Source organism: Dipodomys merriami, unplaced genomic scaffold (assembly GCF_024711535.1).
Source record: "Dipodomys merriami isolate MVZ:Mamm:240054 unplaced genomic scaffold, mDipMer1.0.p SCAF_8, whole genome shotgun sequence".
Classification (NCBI taxonomy): domain Eukaryota; kingdom Metazoa; phylum Chordata; class Mammalia; order Rodentia; family Heteromyidae; genus Dipodomys; species Dipodomys merriami.
The window spans coordinates 6,400,023-6,415,854 of NW_027206401.1; the positions used below are offsets into that span (position 1 = coordinate 6,400,023).

Below are 15,832 nucleotides of genomic sequence, written 5' to 3' on the forward strand. Positions count from 1 at the left end.
ATTCTATGATTTAGCCACCTGGCCAAACATTGGCATTCAGACAAAATCTCTGAGTCAAAATTAAGGCTAATAAAGGCATCTGAAGAAAATCTAACCCAAAACAAACAAGAAATCAAGACTAAGAAGATACATATAATAAAAGACAATGTATATCAGTAATTCTGTTCCATGTTCCATTGTTAACCTAATTTGTTCAATGTAAACTTCAAGAAAGATTTTCAGGTAGAGTATTTTATGATTCATATATACGGAGTCTTTACCAAGTAATTCAGCAATGATCTGAGTCAGATATAATATTAACTGGATTTCTCAACTTTTTTTTTTTTTTAGATAGTCTTGCTTTACAGCCTAGGATGGTCACTTCAAATAGTGATCATCCTCTTTCAGCTTCCCAAGTGCCGAGATTACAGGCTTGAATCACTACTCCCAGCTTTGGAGTTTAAAACATCTTAACTGCCATTGTCAATAACCAAAACAATGCCAACAAAAGAAAATAAAAGTACAAATATAGTAGTTGTCCATCTTTCTTTCTTTCTTTTTTTTGGGGGGGTCCAGTTGTGGGGCCTGAACTCTTGGCCTGGGCACTGTCCCTCAGCTCTTCAGCTCAAGGCTAGTGCTCTACCACTTGAGCCACAGCGCCACTTGCGGCTTTTTTTTCTTTTTGCTTATGTGGTACTGAGGAATCGAACCCAGGGCCTCATTCATGCAAGGCAAGCGCTCTACTGCTGAGCCACCTTCCCAGTCCTGTCCATCTTTCTTTTAAAGAAATAAACTGTTTTCTATTTTAAAGTTCACTAAAATTTCCATAATTGATGTAAAAACAACTATAATCAAAACAACACAATCCCCAAAGATAGCCAGAAAAGAATGTTGGGGTGTCCCATCTTCACACTGCTTTTCTCAATGATTTCCACATTTGGCTTTAATTATGATGATACCTATATTCCTTGTCTATTTTGGCAAAGACCATCCCTATATATGTTCAGTTCAGTGCTGAAAACTAAAAAGGGCTTTCCTTTTGCAGTAATGCACAACTACAAAGTCATGTGCAGATCTATAGGGGTGGATAGAAGAGACTCTGCCAGCAGTTTGTCCCACAGGTCCTCAACACAGTAACGGATCACCCTGCTCACCAGCAAGGGCATTCAGTACAGGCATACTCACTGAGGTTTTACTCTACTGGGTTTGTGCTTTTTTTTTTTTTTTTTTTTTTTTTTTTTTAAACAACAAGCAATCTACTTCAAGATCCTGTGTCAAAGACACTAGCATGTATTTTTTGTGTTGGGTAGAGCTTGCCAGCTTTTGAGCTTTTCCAGGAAAACTGAAGCCTGTGCTATAGGATAGGATGGACGTCGTCCGAGGCACCAGGGAAGGCGAACAAAGTGATGGTGGGAAGCCAGCTTTCAAGGGCCAACAGGGAAATCTTCCCTTACAGTAGATAAAAATGCATTGCAAATAATGAATCATGACTCTTACTTTGCTTTTGTCACTCTGACTTATATCAAAAGGGAGTCCTCTTCTGTGTTAGCCACTACCTGTGTGTCAAATCTAACTAATTACCTTTCATTTAGCAAACTGCTTATAGCTGAAAAAGCAAAGGATTTTTATTACTTTTTAAGTCCCAAGTGTAAGTAAGTCCTTTCCTATATACAGTGCAAAATAAAGCAAATATTCAGAAGAACACCACATTTTGATGCTTAGTTCCTCCTCTCAAGTCATCACATACCAAAGTCTACACTGCCCATTTCAAGATAAGAACCTTATTGGAGGAAGGTGATTTAAAAAAACAACAGCACAGTGATCATAAGGGAAATACCACATTCTGAAGAGATTACCCTGAGAGTACCAGTTTAAACTGACAAGCCATTGGGATTGGCTTTAGAGTGCTTGTACTTCAAGCCCTGGGTTTGATCCCTAGCATAGACAGATAGATTAGATAGATAGATGGATGGATAGATAGACAGATAGACAGACAGACAGACAGACAGACAGACAGACAGACAGACAGACAGACAGACAGACAGATAGATAGATAGATAGATAGAATAATCTTTAAGAAGTTGTACAAAAGAGATGCCATTTAACAAAGCAGTTTATGAAGACAATGTATCTTGATCCATGTGGCCCCTTCAGCATTCTGACCTCCCTTTGGCCCACCCCTTCCCTCACTTTTCTTAATTCTGTCGGACATACAATGAGAGCTTAACTGCACTCTCCCCATTTCCCCCTCCATTCATCTACCCCTCTCTCCTTGGCTTTCCTCTCCCCTTACAAGTACCTGCTTCCTGGTGCTTATTTTTTGAAGTTCAACCTAGTCTTTCTAAAATATTATACTACTTGAGTTTTCCATAGAGTCTATTATACTTCAGTTAAATCTTACACAAGTTTAAAATATTTAATTCATATTTTAGGCAGAAACTGGTGGCTCATGATATCATGAGAGGCTGAGACTGGGAAGAATGTGGTTCCAGATCAGCCTAGCAAAAAAGTTTGCAAGGCAGTGGTCATGCCTGTTACCCTAGCTACAGTGGAAAGCCTAACATTAGCAAATGTAGCCTGGATGGATGATCAGGAAAGAAGAACCTATCTCAAAAATAACCAGCAAAATCAGGGAGGGTTGGAGGCATGACACAGTGGTAAGATACCTGACTGGTAAGCATGAGCACCCCACTTCTGCAAAAAAAAGAAAAAAAAAGGAAGTTTAATTTACAGTTTAAAAGGAAAAGGAAAAATAGACAATTAAAAATCCCTACAGAGCCACTTATTATTTGGATTATTTTTGAGGAGGTAGCAAATTTCCTTGAATTCAAATCTGTTACTTGTCATTACCTTATATTTTCATCTTACCAAATGTGTTAAGTGCAGATGAATATAAGTGACAGTTTCTTTTTTAATTTCTTTCCTTAATTGTTATTTTGTTTTTGCTGGTTATTTTTGGAGATAGAGGCTCCCAAAGCCACGTCTGTAACGTCAAGAATGTGACAAGAGAAATGTTTACACTCTCTGCTCTTATTCGCTATAGAACATGTAATTCCTACCCAGAGCAATAAGGTAAGAGAAAGAAAAGGGATACAAAGAGAAAGCACACATGTATGTCTATCACACTTTGCAAATGATACGATTCTATAATTAAAAGGCCCTAAAGGTTTCCTCCTGATAAGCACTTTAAGCAAAGCAGCAGAATACACAAGTAACATAAAATATCAGTAGCTTTTTATGCCCTAACAACAAAAAGGTTGAAAAGTAATCAGAAAAAAAAAAGAAAAAAAAGAATCAGGAAAGCAATTGCATCTACAAAGAGGCTGAAAAAAATAATAAAATAGGGTCTGGGAAGGTGGCTCAGTGGTAGAGCGCTTGCCTTGCATGCATGAGGTCCTAGGTTCGATTCCTCAGCATCACATAAGCAAAAAGAAAAAGCCAGAAATGGTGCTGTGGCTCAAGTTGTAGAGCACTAGCCTTGAGCTGAAGAGCTGAGGGACAGCGCCCAGGCCCAGAGTTCAGGCCCCATGATCAGACCCCCCCCCCAAAAAAAATAAATAAAATATCTAGAAATAAACTTACTAAGAAGGTGACGCCAGGAGCTGGGAATGTGGTAGAGTACTTGCCTAGCATGCATGAAGCCCTGGGTTCAATTCCTCAGTACACATAAACAAAAAAAGCCAGGAGGGCACTATGGCTCAAGTGGCAGGGACAGTGCACAGACCCTGAGTTCAAGCCCTAGGACGCCACCCCCCACCAAAAAAAAAAAAAAAAAAAGAAGAAGAAGGAGAAGGTGAGGCCAGGCACTGGTGGCTCACACCTGTAATCCTACCTATTCAAGAAGCTGAGATCTGAAGACCATGGTTCAAAGCTAGCTCAGGCAGAAAAACTTGGGAGATTCTTATCTATAATCAACTACCAAAAAGCTAGAAGTAAAGCTGTGGTAGAGTGCTAGTCTTGAGCAAGAAAGCTCAGGGACAGCACCCAGGCCCTGGGTTTTCAAGCCTCAGGACAGAAGAAGGAGAAGAGGAAGACTACAAAGAGGAAAAGGAGGAAAGAGAAGAGGAAGAGGAGGAGGAAGAGGAAGAGGAGGAGGAGAAAGAAGAAGGAGGAGGAGAAAGAGAAGAGGGAGGAGGAGAAAGAGAAGAGGGAGGAGGAGAAAGAAGAGAAAGAAAGAAGAGGAAAAGAAAGGAAGAAGGAAAAGGAAGAAAGAAGAAAAGGAGATGAAGAGGAGGAAGAGGAGGAAGATGAGAAAGAGGAATGAGAAAGAAGAGGGAGAGAAGGAATAAGAGGAGGGATGGGAAGGAAGGAAGGAAGGAAGGAAGGAAGGAAGGAAGGAAGGAAGGAAGGAAGGAAGGAAGGAAGGAAGGAAGGAAGGAAGGAAGGAAGGGGATAAAAGACCGCTACAATTATAACTATAAAACACAAGAAAGATTGGAAAAGGTACAGAATATGGAAATACATTCCATGTTTATGGATTGGCAGCACTAACATTGCGAAAATGGTATATTACTGAAAGCTATCAGTACAATCTTCATCAAAATCTCCATGTCATTCTTCACAGAATTAGAAAAATCAATCAAAATGTATATGGAAGCATAAAAGACCCTGAGTAGCCAAAGCAATATTGACAAAAAGAAAAACAGAGGTATCACAATACCTGACTTCAAATTGTATTCCAGAACCATAATAAAATACAGAGCACAAAAACAGACCCAAAGACCAATAAAATAAATGATCCAGAAATAAACTCTCATAGCAGTGGCCATCTGATTTGTCAAAAAAAATGTCCCGGAGGGAAAGGCAGTTTCTTCAACAAATGCTGGATACCACAGGTACAAGACTGTGAAAAGACTTCTCTCTCACACACACACAGAGAATGATTCTACAAGAGGCCTTTGCAGCTCCTCTCCTGACCTCTCCTCCCTTCCCAGCCCCAGGGTAATACCGCACCCTCATGCCCTAGAAGCATTACCTGCTGGTCATCAGGAGTCCATATGCCACATGTGATTTGACTTTCCAAGTTGATCTCAGATGACCAGTGTCTTTGTCCACTGACAGAACCAACCAGGACAAACCCATCTCGATATGAAATAAGCGCTTGAGTTCCATCATGGCTCCATGTGAAATCACTCACCTTTGAGATAGAGAAGAAGCATCAGTTCATAACTGGAAAGGGAAAACATTTACCAAGGCCCAGATATAATCATTAACTTAGCCTTTTGACTATGATTGTCAAGACAGTCTAAAGAACAATACAATAGGTATTACTTGAAAAGTTATATTGTGTACTACATGCTACCACTATTATATGTGCTTTGTGTACATTAATTCATAGGCCCGTAACACCTAGCTATAGACATCAGCCTATCTACAGAAAAAAAACAAACCCAAAACTAAGGCACAGAAGGATTAAGTGACTTGTTCACAGATACACAGTGGTCAAGTAGCAGTCACAACTAATCCCAAGCTCTAGGGCCCTTGCTCTAAACCACTGCTTATATACAGTTTATGACTGGAAACAGCTTCTCCATCAGTGTCTTACTTCCCAAAATAAAATAATAAGCTCCAAGTTTCTTACTCCCTTATAGTCTTATAAATAACATTTCCCAGATCAAAATGAAGTAAAAGAAATTTAACTTGAAACATTATTTCTTCTTGAATATTGAGTCTAACAAATATGTCTATTTAAAGGATCACATTTTTTAACATTAATCTACTGAGGTGAATTACTATGAATTTTCCATGATATTACCCTTATATAATGAGGAATACTGCATAAATAATTAAGGCTACATTAGGGATATAGCTCAGTAGTACAGCACTTGCCTAGCAGGAGGCTCTGGGTTTGATCCTTAGAACTGGTGGAAAAATGGTAAGTTTATATATTTTTCTCACATTACCATTTTAATCATATCTTACAAATTTTGTTACATGTTTTCATTATCCTTCAGTTCTAGGATTTGACAAGTGTTCTTTTTTTTTTATTGTGAAAATACTGCACAGAGAGGTTACAATTACATGGGCAAGGTAATGAGTACATTTCTTATCAAGCATTGTAGCCTCCTCCTTTGTTTCCCCTTCCCATCCCTTCCCATCCTCCCCCCGCCCCCCACCCAATCCACCCCCCTTGACAAGTGTTCTTAAATTTATTTTTTCATCTCAAGAGCTATTTAACCATATATTAAACATTTTCAAATATGCAAGGATCTCTCAAATTTATCTTTTTGTCATTGACTTCCAGCTCAGTTGCACTGTGTCCAGAGATCCTGCCTAGACTCCTGATGCAAATCATGACACAAATCTACTAACATTTTGTTGATGTTAGGTTGGCCTGTGGAACAAATCTGTCAGTCACCTGTTTCTGTGTACTCTACAAAGTGAAAGTGGTTTCAGATGACTGAAGAAACAAAATTAATAGTAGATTAATATTTGGTTGTTTATATAAAGATTGTATTTCATCAATTCATTTTTTTAAATTGTCTTCTTGGGCTAGGTTGATGCAATCAAGATGATCATAGCTAGAGGTGAGCTTAGGCAAAAAGTTCTCAGGATTCCATCTCAAGAAAACAAGATTTTTTTTTTTTGGGTCCGGTCATGGGGCCTGAACTGTGGGCCTGGGCGCTGTCCCTCAGCTCTTCAGCTAAAGGCTAGCGCTCTACCACCTGAGCCACAGTGCCACTTCCGGCTTTTTTTCTTTTTTGCTTATGTGGTGCTAAGGAATCGAACCCAGGGCCTCAGGCATGCAAGGCAAGAGCTCTACCACTGAGCTATCTTCCCAGCCCCAAGTTGTAAGCAGTGACACATGCCTACACATCATCTCAGTTATTCAGGAGGTAGAGATTGGGAGGATTTCTAGCCTGGGCAAAAAGTTCTCAAGACCTCATCTTGACAAAATATGCTAAGTATGGTGGTACATCTGCCTTCCCGGCTTAGCAGGAGGCCATAGGTAAGAGGAGGACTGAGGAGGGAGGCTGGCCTTGAGCAAAAACTGGCACTCTCTGAAACATAATCTAGAAAGGGCTGCAGACTTAGAGCAAGTGGTAGACTGCATGCCCAGCAACTTAGAGTCCCTGAGTTCAAATCTCATTACTACTGAAAAAAATTGTTTCTCTTTGCTACATAATACTTAAATTAATATACCAAAAATATTCTCGGGCTGGGAAGGTGGCTCAGTGGTAGAACGCTTGCCTTGCATGCCTGAGGCCCTGGGTTCAATTCCTCAGCACCACATAAGCAAAAAAGAAAAAGCCAGAAGTGGCCCTGTGGCTCAAGTGGTAGAGCGCTAGCCTTGAGCTGAAGAGCTAAGGGACAGCGCCAAGGCCCAGAGTTCAGGCCCCACGACCGGACCCCCCCCCCAAAAAAAATTAAATAAATAAATAAAATAAAGTATTCTCTATCTACACCTTTACAAGAAATGTTTGTGGAATGTTATCCAAAAACATTACTGATTTTGTTAACTGATTTGTACTTAAAGGAAAGAAAAAGCATGTAGGTTCAGAATCTACATATGTCCATTAGGGCTTGCTTAAAATGCATTGCTTGTGAATATCGCTGTTGCAATATGTTAGAAATGATCTGTACAGGGATGTGAAGGGTAAACCAAAGGAGGAGGGTGCGATGCTTGGTAAGAAATGTACGCATTATCCTGCCCATGTAATTGTAACCCCTCTGTACAGTATGTTCACAAATAAAATAAAATTAAAAAAAAAAAAGAAATGATCTGTACAACTTGGGGGGTTGGAGGGAGGGAAAGTAGGAGAAAAATGAGGGAAGGGCTAACAAATTTGACAAGAAATGTACTTATACCTTACTTATGTAACTGTAACCCCTCTGTACAATGCTTAAAAACTGCATTGCTTATCTTTGCTGGTTGCTGTTGAAAACTCAATGGATGACAAGGGCTGTTTATTTTCTCTTCCAGTTCTATCAGTTTCCTTCAAATATTCTTAATTTTTTAATAAACATACGAATATTTAAAATACCTTGAAAAACTGAGTATCTGGTATCTATAAACTTGATACTTTTTGTTCAACTCAGAGACCTGGCTTGCAAGACAGATACTCTACCGTAACTTGACCTGAACCTTCAGCTCCTTTTGCCTTGGTGATTTTTGGGTGAGGTCACACTTTTATGCCTGGGTTAGATTGGGCTGTGATTCTCCAACTTGTGTTCTCGCTGCAGATAGCAGGCTCAAGCCACTGTACCTGCCACTGATTGAGATGGAATCTCACAAACGTGTGTGTGTGTGTGTGTGTGTGTGTGTGCGCGCGCGTGTGTGTGTGCGCGCGCGTGTGTGTGTGCGCGCGTGTGTGTCACACACATGCCTATGCTGCTCCTAGGGCTTGAACAGGGGGCCTAGGCACTTGTGGTGAAGTCTAGTGCTCTATTACTTGAGCCACAGCTCTACTTCTGGCTATTTTTTGTGGTTAATTTGAGATAAGAGTCTCACAGACTTTCCTGCCTGGGCTGGCTTTGAACCATGATTCTCAGATCTCAGACTCCTCAGTAGTTGGGATTACATGAGCCACCAGCTCTTGCCTCTCATAAACTTTTAATTCTGGAACAGCCTTGAACTTTGATCAGCCAATCTCTGCCTCTGAAGTAGCAGGATCACAATCTTGAGCCACCATGCCAGCCAAGCTCTATGTTTTGATTGGTGACTTTAGTCCATTTATATCTATTCTAACTAGTCATAATTATGAAATACATCTATGGTGACAGTAGCTTCAATTAAGGAGCCAGCTCTTGGATACAGCTTTGAGGTTACTGAGGAAGGTAACTGTTTCCTCACGTAAAACAGAACCATGATTTCTTGTGCATCAGGTTCCAACCAATTATATCATCTAGCTTTTCTTAAATTTTTTAAACAACATTCTTTCAGAGACAATATATTATATTCTTCAATAAAATTGAAAAGTTCTTTCATTTTGCAAACATTCATTTTGCTACATATCATGGAACACTCTCTGGTTTTTAGTAACCACTATTTTATGAGATCAACTTTCTCAGAATCCATATAATGAGTAAGAGCATGGGTACTTGCTTTTTCTGTGCCAGGCTTATTTCACTTAACGTAATGATATTCAGTTTTATCCATGTTGTTACAGGTGACAGAATTCATTTTTTATTATTGGATAATATTCTTGTGTGTGTGGATTCCTAATTTTCTTTACCCATACATTAGTAATGGGATGGTGGATTACATGAGAAACTTCTACACTGTTTTTCATAACTACACAAATTTAAACTCCCACCAAAGGTGTACAAGTTCCCCCTTTGTCTATTTCCCCATTAGAATTTGTTACTTTTGTCTGTTTGATAACAGCCACTCTAACTAGAGTACAGTGATATCTTACTGTGGTTTAGATGGGCATTTCCTTGATGATTAGTAAAGTTGTGCACTTTTCCATATACCTGTTGGAGATTTGTTTTTCTTTTGAGAATGTCTATTGAGGGACACTGCTCAGATTTTAGCTGAATCATTTAGGTTAGTAAGCATGGAACAACAAGAATATATGACAACTGGCCAGGTATAGTGGTGTATGATTTTTCTCCCAGCATTCAGAGGCAGAGGAGGAAGGATCCTGAGATTCAGAGCAGCCTCTATAGCAAGAAACTCTCTGGGGGAAAAAAAAAAAAAGGGCTAGGGGATGTAACTCAGTGGTAGAATGTTTTCCAAGTAGAAAGGGTTCAATCTGAAACACCACAAACATATACACATATAACCAGGAAAACAAAACTAGAAGCCAAGTGCCAAGTGCTAGAAAAATTCAAAATTAAAAAAGAACATAAATCCCCTCCTTGAGGTTGTTTTTCTTCAACTGTAGAGGGTTGCAATTCTGTTGGTTTACTGAAGAGTTTTCTCAGACATGGAACAATTGAGACCGAGCAGCAGCCTAACTGCACCATTGCTTACAGCAGGCTTTCGTCACTGTCTCCAAGTGTGTGTGCCTGGCACAGCCGCCCTCGATGACTCACACTGTAAAGTAACGCATGCCACTCCTCCAGTCTCACTTTGAAATAACAGATTCATGATCAATTCCTGAAAAAGCCAGTGTTAAAATATCACTTAGCTTGTGCCAAATATTTGTGACAATGCAAGCATGCTCTACACTAAGCAACCCATGTCATTCCTTTCAGAAAGCAGTGGTTTTCGCTGAGGTAGTTTCAAAGATGCTCTTCCTCCAATCCACAGGACTGCTCTTGTTCTAGCACTGTTTCCAAAGGTACACATCACCACGGCCAAAATCCACGTGTGGTATGTTTGAACTCACATAACATCTGATTCCAAATAATTTAACACTAAACCTCTCCCAAATGTCAGTATTTAAAGATGACAGTTGCTCAATGGGTTTAATTTTAAAGATTCAGCTTCAAATAGCAAAATTACATCAAACAGAATAAGGCGATTACTCCAGTGGCACGTGGCATGCACAGGCACTTGTGAGGCTCTGGTGGCTGCCAAATGTTCTGTGGTTCACACAGCTTGTTTACCTCCAGGCTGACTTCATTTACCTTTCTCATGGCAAGCAGGCTTGTCTGCTCCAAACTGTCTATGGTAAGAAGCACGGAGGGATGGGCCGGGTGGTTGTGGTCACACAGCTGCCATACAGAAGTGATGGGGGCCCTGTTCAGGCTGGTGGCAGCAGAAAGCCGTGTGATGCTGGCGCTGTTTGGCTAGGGGGCAGGCCTTTCAAACAAATAAAGTTCTGAGCATTTTGGATATACTATAAATATATGGATTTCTTCCAAAAGAGAAAAAAAAGGGGGTTTTGTCTGGGAACAATATAGTAAAGTGTTTTAGATTAAAACTAGGCTTCTTGAGTTCTAGCTTCACCAATCATGAAACTATTTGAGTAAATTACTAAATCTCTCTCCCCTTCTTCCTTCCTTCTCTCTCTTGGTCCCCCTCCCACCTCCCCTCGCCAGGACTGGAGCTTGTACTCAGAACCAGAGTACACCCTCTCAGCTTCTTCTCTCAAGGCTGGTGTTCTACCACTTGAGCCACAGCTCCACTTCCAACATTTAAGGGGTTTGGGGCTGGGAAGGTGGCTCAGTGGTAGAGCGCTTGCCTTGCATGCATGAGGCCCTGGGTTTGATTCCTCAGCACCATATAAGCAGAAAAAGATGGAAGTGGTGCTGTGGCTCAAGTGGTAGAGCACTAGCCTTGAGCTGAAGAGCTGAGGGACAAAGCCCAGGCCCAGAGTTCAGGCACCACGACTAGCAAAAAAAAAAAAAAAAAAAAAAAAAAGGCCAAGAACCAACATTGAAGGGGCTAATTGGAGGCTGAGAGTCCCATGAACTTTCCTGCCCAAGCTGGCTTGGAATCATAATCCTCAGATCTCACCCTCCTAAGAGCTAGGATTATAGGCATGAACTACCAGTGCCCAGATGAATTTTTCTCTTATACCTAATAATAAAACCATTTTCAGAACAAAGTTCTTACAAAGTGAGAGAAATGTCATTAAAAAAAAATCTAAGCACTTAGTTGGCTTGCTTCCAAGTTCCCCTTTTCTTTTATCCTGAGTAATGATGTAAAGTGTTCTTGCCATCCTAAATCTGAAGCCAAATCTCACTGAGTCACTGGACTGTACTATGGAAACTGTCTTCTGCGTTGGTAGTTTGAGAAAACAACACATTAGAGACCTTATGGACAACCTCACAGAAGTGTCCACTCCAGAGAAACCATAAACATCACTCACTCTAGGCCTTCAACTTTGGGGATGACATACAGCTACTAGTCAGAGGGCCACGCTGAGTTAGAGCCTATGAAGCAATACTTGTACAGAATACTGAAGGAACTGGGGTAATATGCAGTGACAGCTGCTACCTAAAAACAGAGGTAGAAGTACTTTGATCACAGAAGCTTCACAGTGAGGCAGAGGCCATTACTGTCCCTGTATTACATAGAAGAATAAGCACAAAACTGGAGACATTAAAAAAAAAATGTACTCACTACCTGACTCATGTAACTTTAATCCCTCTGTACATTACCTTTATGAGAATAAAAAATAGAAAATAAATTTAAAGAATAAGCACAGAGAACTATGTACCGAAGTCTGAGAGTGAGATTTTTTTGACTTGTGCAATCTGATTCTAGAGCGTGTGCTCTTGACCACAATACCCCTGCTTAAAGTGAAATGCACTTCTCACAGTGATAGGCATTACTGCATTTGCAGCTTCTCTTTAAAAAGGCTGGTATTCCTTTTCCCACTCTGTGGAGGCATGCATGAAATTGATGCAGCTTTATCAGAGTCAGTATCATTATGTTTACTCCACTAAATATACCCACAAAGAATGTTCTGTTTTCACAAAGAGGTATGTTTGACTTCCATGATGACTTCTGTGAGACCTCAGCCTGCTAATACTCACTGATGATAATACAATGCCTTTATGCCTTGCAATTTTCGGCCACTTAACTAGCCTGTGTGTATTAAACCTGAGAAGTTCATAGCTCATTTAAGAAATAGGTAGGAAAGGGAAAAATGAGAATCCAGTCCCTTAGAAATAAATGGCAAAGCAATCAGGAAAATGATAGTGGGAGAGTTCAAATAGTTCAAGAAGCATTTCATCAATAAACATTCTCTGAGAACTCAGATCCTCTTGTCATAGTTTTGCCAAATCCACAAGACAAGAACCACCTGCCGCCAGGCACTGGTGGCTGACGCCTGTAATCCTAGCTACTCAGGAGGCTGAAGTCTGAGGATCTTATTCAAAGTCAGCCTGGGCAGAAAAAGTCTGCAAGACTCTTTTTAAAAAACATTTTCCATGAGACTTTTATATCTAATTAACCACCAGAAAACCAGAAGTGGTGCTATGGCTCAAGTGGTAGAGTGCTTGCCTTGAGCCGAAGAGCTCAGGGATAGTACCCAGGCCCAGAGGTCAAGCCCCATGACCGACCCCCCCCTCAAAAAAAAAAGAACTACCTGCCCTGACATGTCCTAAAACATGTAAGAGGAGGCACGCTAAGTGGCCTACCCTCCCATTACAGGAGGACTATACCACAAGCCCACACAACCATGGAGTAGCTCTAGAAATAGCACAGTTTAGCAGGGTATCCATGGAGCAAGTGTTTTCTCAGAGGGAAGACGACTTGTATCAGAAAAAGCTAAAATGACAACAGGTAGCTATACTAAGTGAAACCTGATAGAAAAGTGTATTAAAAGCACTTCACTTGTGAAGAGTTCATGGAGCTCTCAGTGAGAAAAGTACAAAGATTATAGTACAGGGGAAATACCTTCTAAAAGGGAGCAACAAAGGGATATGCCGGAAGCACTTCAGAAGATCCAAAGTTAACATGTAATCCCAACACTAACAACACATGATTCACAGCTCGCTTACACTGACAAGAGTTCTCACAGCTGCAGCCTGTGAAGGTCTCCCATGCTCTCTCTAGTGACATAATCAAGATGGGTCAAAGGCAAGATTCTCATTTCTTTCTTTCTTCTTTATTTTGTTCCGAAAGTTTTGGGGAGGGCCAGGGGGCTCAAGTGGCAGAGTGCCTGCCTAGCAAGTGCAAGGTTGAGTTCAAAGTCTACTGCTGAAACAAAAATCAGAAAACAAAGAAAAAAAACCAAACAAACAAGGGCCAACAGCATTTGAACTTGATGCTAGGGTTCTGCCGATAGCTTCTGTAATCCTCACTACTTGGGAGGCTGTGACAGGGACAAATGTTTTGAGGCCAACCTGGGGGAAAAGCAGTTCATAAAACCCCCTTTCTTGATCAACAGCTGTATGTGGTACACATCTGGGAAACTAAAATAGGAAGACTGCTGTCCAGGTATCTATCTGAGTAGAAAGCAAAGAAGCCAGACCATCTAAAAAACATCCAGTGTAAACAATACCTGGAGACATGACTCAGCAGTAGAATAGCTGCCTATCAAGCATGAGGCCCTAAGTTCAAACTCCAGTAAGAGTGCAAGCAAGCAAGAAAGTGGTATTTTCAGTGCTTTTCAATGTTAATGCCGTTATTCAAGGGCACTTGGCCTTGTGCTCTCCATGCTGCAGTCTTTCATCGGCAGTAGTTTGCTGGCTACTTACTCACCTGAGCCCCTCGGTCATTGACCAGCTCTACAGACCATCTGCCTTCATACTGAATCCACACAAATATTCCTCCATCTGCATCACATGTAGCCAGCTTCTGGTATGGTTCATTCCACCTCACCAGTACCACCTAGAAAACCAATAGAAAAATATTTATTACAGGAAAGAAACCAGAACTAAACACAGAGTGTAGACAGTCACAACAACAAGCTGGGGAAGGATTAGTGGAGAATCAGATGGGAGAGTCTACACATAAGAGTCTCATGTGGATCCAGAAACACTGGATAATGCTTCCCAGAAAATAGCAGACATCTGGACCAATAATACAATACGAATACATGCATTGCCATAAAAACAGAGAATACATATGACTCAGTACCTGCCTCCCACAGGTGTACAATGATCCCACATATGCTGGTCCTGTGTTTTTCAATTACAGTTATTTAATTTAGTACAGAAGAAGAATGGAGGCGATTCTTAATTTCATTTTCGTACAGGAGTGGAAGTTTTTTCTCTATACTACACCTTATTTCTGAATAACATGGCCAAGTTGGAAAACATGTGGTTGAAATATCTACGTTATTCGGGATTTATCACAGCAACAATGTGAGTATAAGAGCCTCGGGTTTACTGTGGTGAGCATTCCTTGAGGCTGTCCCCAGCTGGCCCATCTTAATGACTGTGATGAACTGGTTCAGTCAGATGTTTGGCACATTCTATGTAGCTAATGTTGAGATGGAGGATATAAAGCACTCCCACTGCCTTCATTAAAATAAAAACTGAATGGGGAAGCCAGCACATTCACAGACACGTGGATACCACTGCCATGTGTTGATAAAAGAGGACCGTCTCCATTAGCAGGAGCACTCCTGCTATTCATCAAGGCATGAGCCCTGTTTCCTTACAGCATCCTGTACATAATAAGCTCATTATGACTTTTGTGTATAGGAGACAGCACTGTGAAGTTTCCAAATTCTCACGTACGTTCTGAAGTAGAAAATAAGTCTGAGGAATCACCACAAGGCCCACACTCTTTGCACACCCACCTGTCTGTCCAAAGCATGCTTCATGTTTTCAAACCAACATACAAATCCCATAACTTCTCAAAGTTATGCAATGGATATACCTAATTTGGGGTCTCTGAATGTGCTGCCAGGTTACTAAAGAGTTAGGAGAAACCCCAAGAATGGTCTGCCTAAGCCACAATGCTCAACATTTTCAAGAAAATGTTGATTGTTCTTCTAAAATGCTGTAAAAAAATTAAATGAAGCTGTGATCTTTGGAGACCTGCCAATCACGAGTTAAATCTCAGGTGTATCCCATCTTGAGATCGCATCCCTTGTGCTTAGCCCATCTCTGCAGGTGCAATGCTGACACAATCCAGCATAGCTATCAGCTTGTAAACAGATCTATACCACTGAGGCAAAAGGACTCTTTAAATACTGACACAGCAAACTTGAATATATTTTGCCAATTATAATATGCAATTACCTTACAATTTTGTAAAATTATACTCTTGAACTATTAAAAACTATGTCCACTAGGTTATTTTAAACTTCCAAATGCATTTTAATAACACTGTCTGCCTATGACAGCCAGATACTGTTAGGTGCTAAGGATAGAGATGAAGACATCTTTGGCCCCATGGCCAAATACTGTGCTCTATACAGAATTACAGAGCTAATGAACACAATAGGATTTAATTTTTCTTTAAAAAGCCAAATCAATCACAACGGAAATCTTTAAATGACAATGAATGTGTCAGAAAATTGAAAATGTCTGGACATTCAGTAAGGCCAGCTTCATA

General features: G+C 40.5%; 1 protein-coding gene across 3 annotated transcripts in view; it reads right to left on the reverse strand.

The window, feature by feature from the left end:
- Positions 1-15,832, reverse strand: part of Tulp4 (TUB like protein 4) — a 140,767-nt gene that overhangs the window by 48,099 nt on the left and 76,836 nt on the right. For all 3 annotated transcript variants that reach the window (XM_070010540.1, XM_070010541.1, XM_070010542.1), the window contains exons 3-4: positions 14,027-14,155; positions 4,955-5,116 (exon numbers count right to left, since the gene is read on the reverse strand). In XM_070010540.1, the coding sequence (XP_069866641.1) occupies positions 4,955-5,116; positions 14,027-14,155 (291 nt within the window). The remainder of the gene's footprint in view (positions 1-4,954; positions 5,117-14,026; positions 14,156-15,832) is intronic.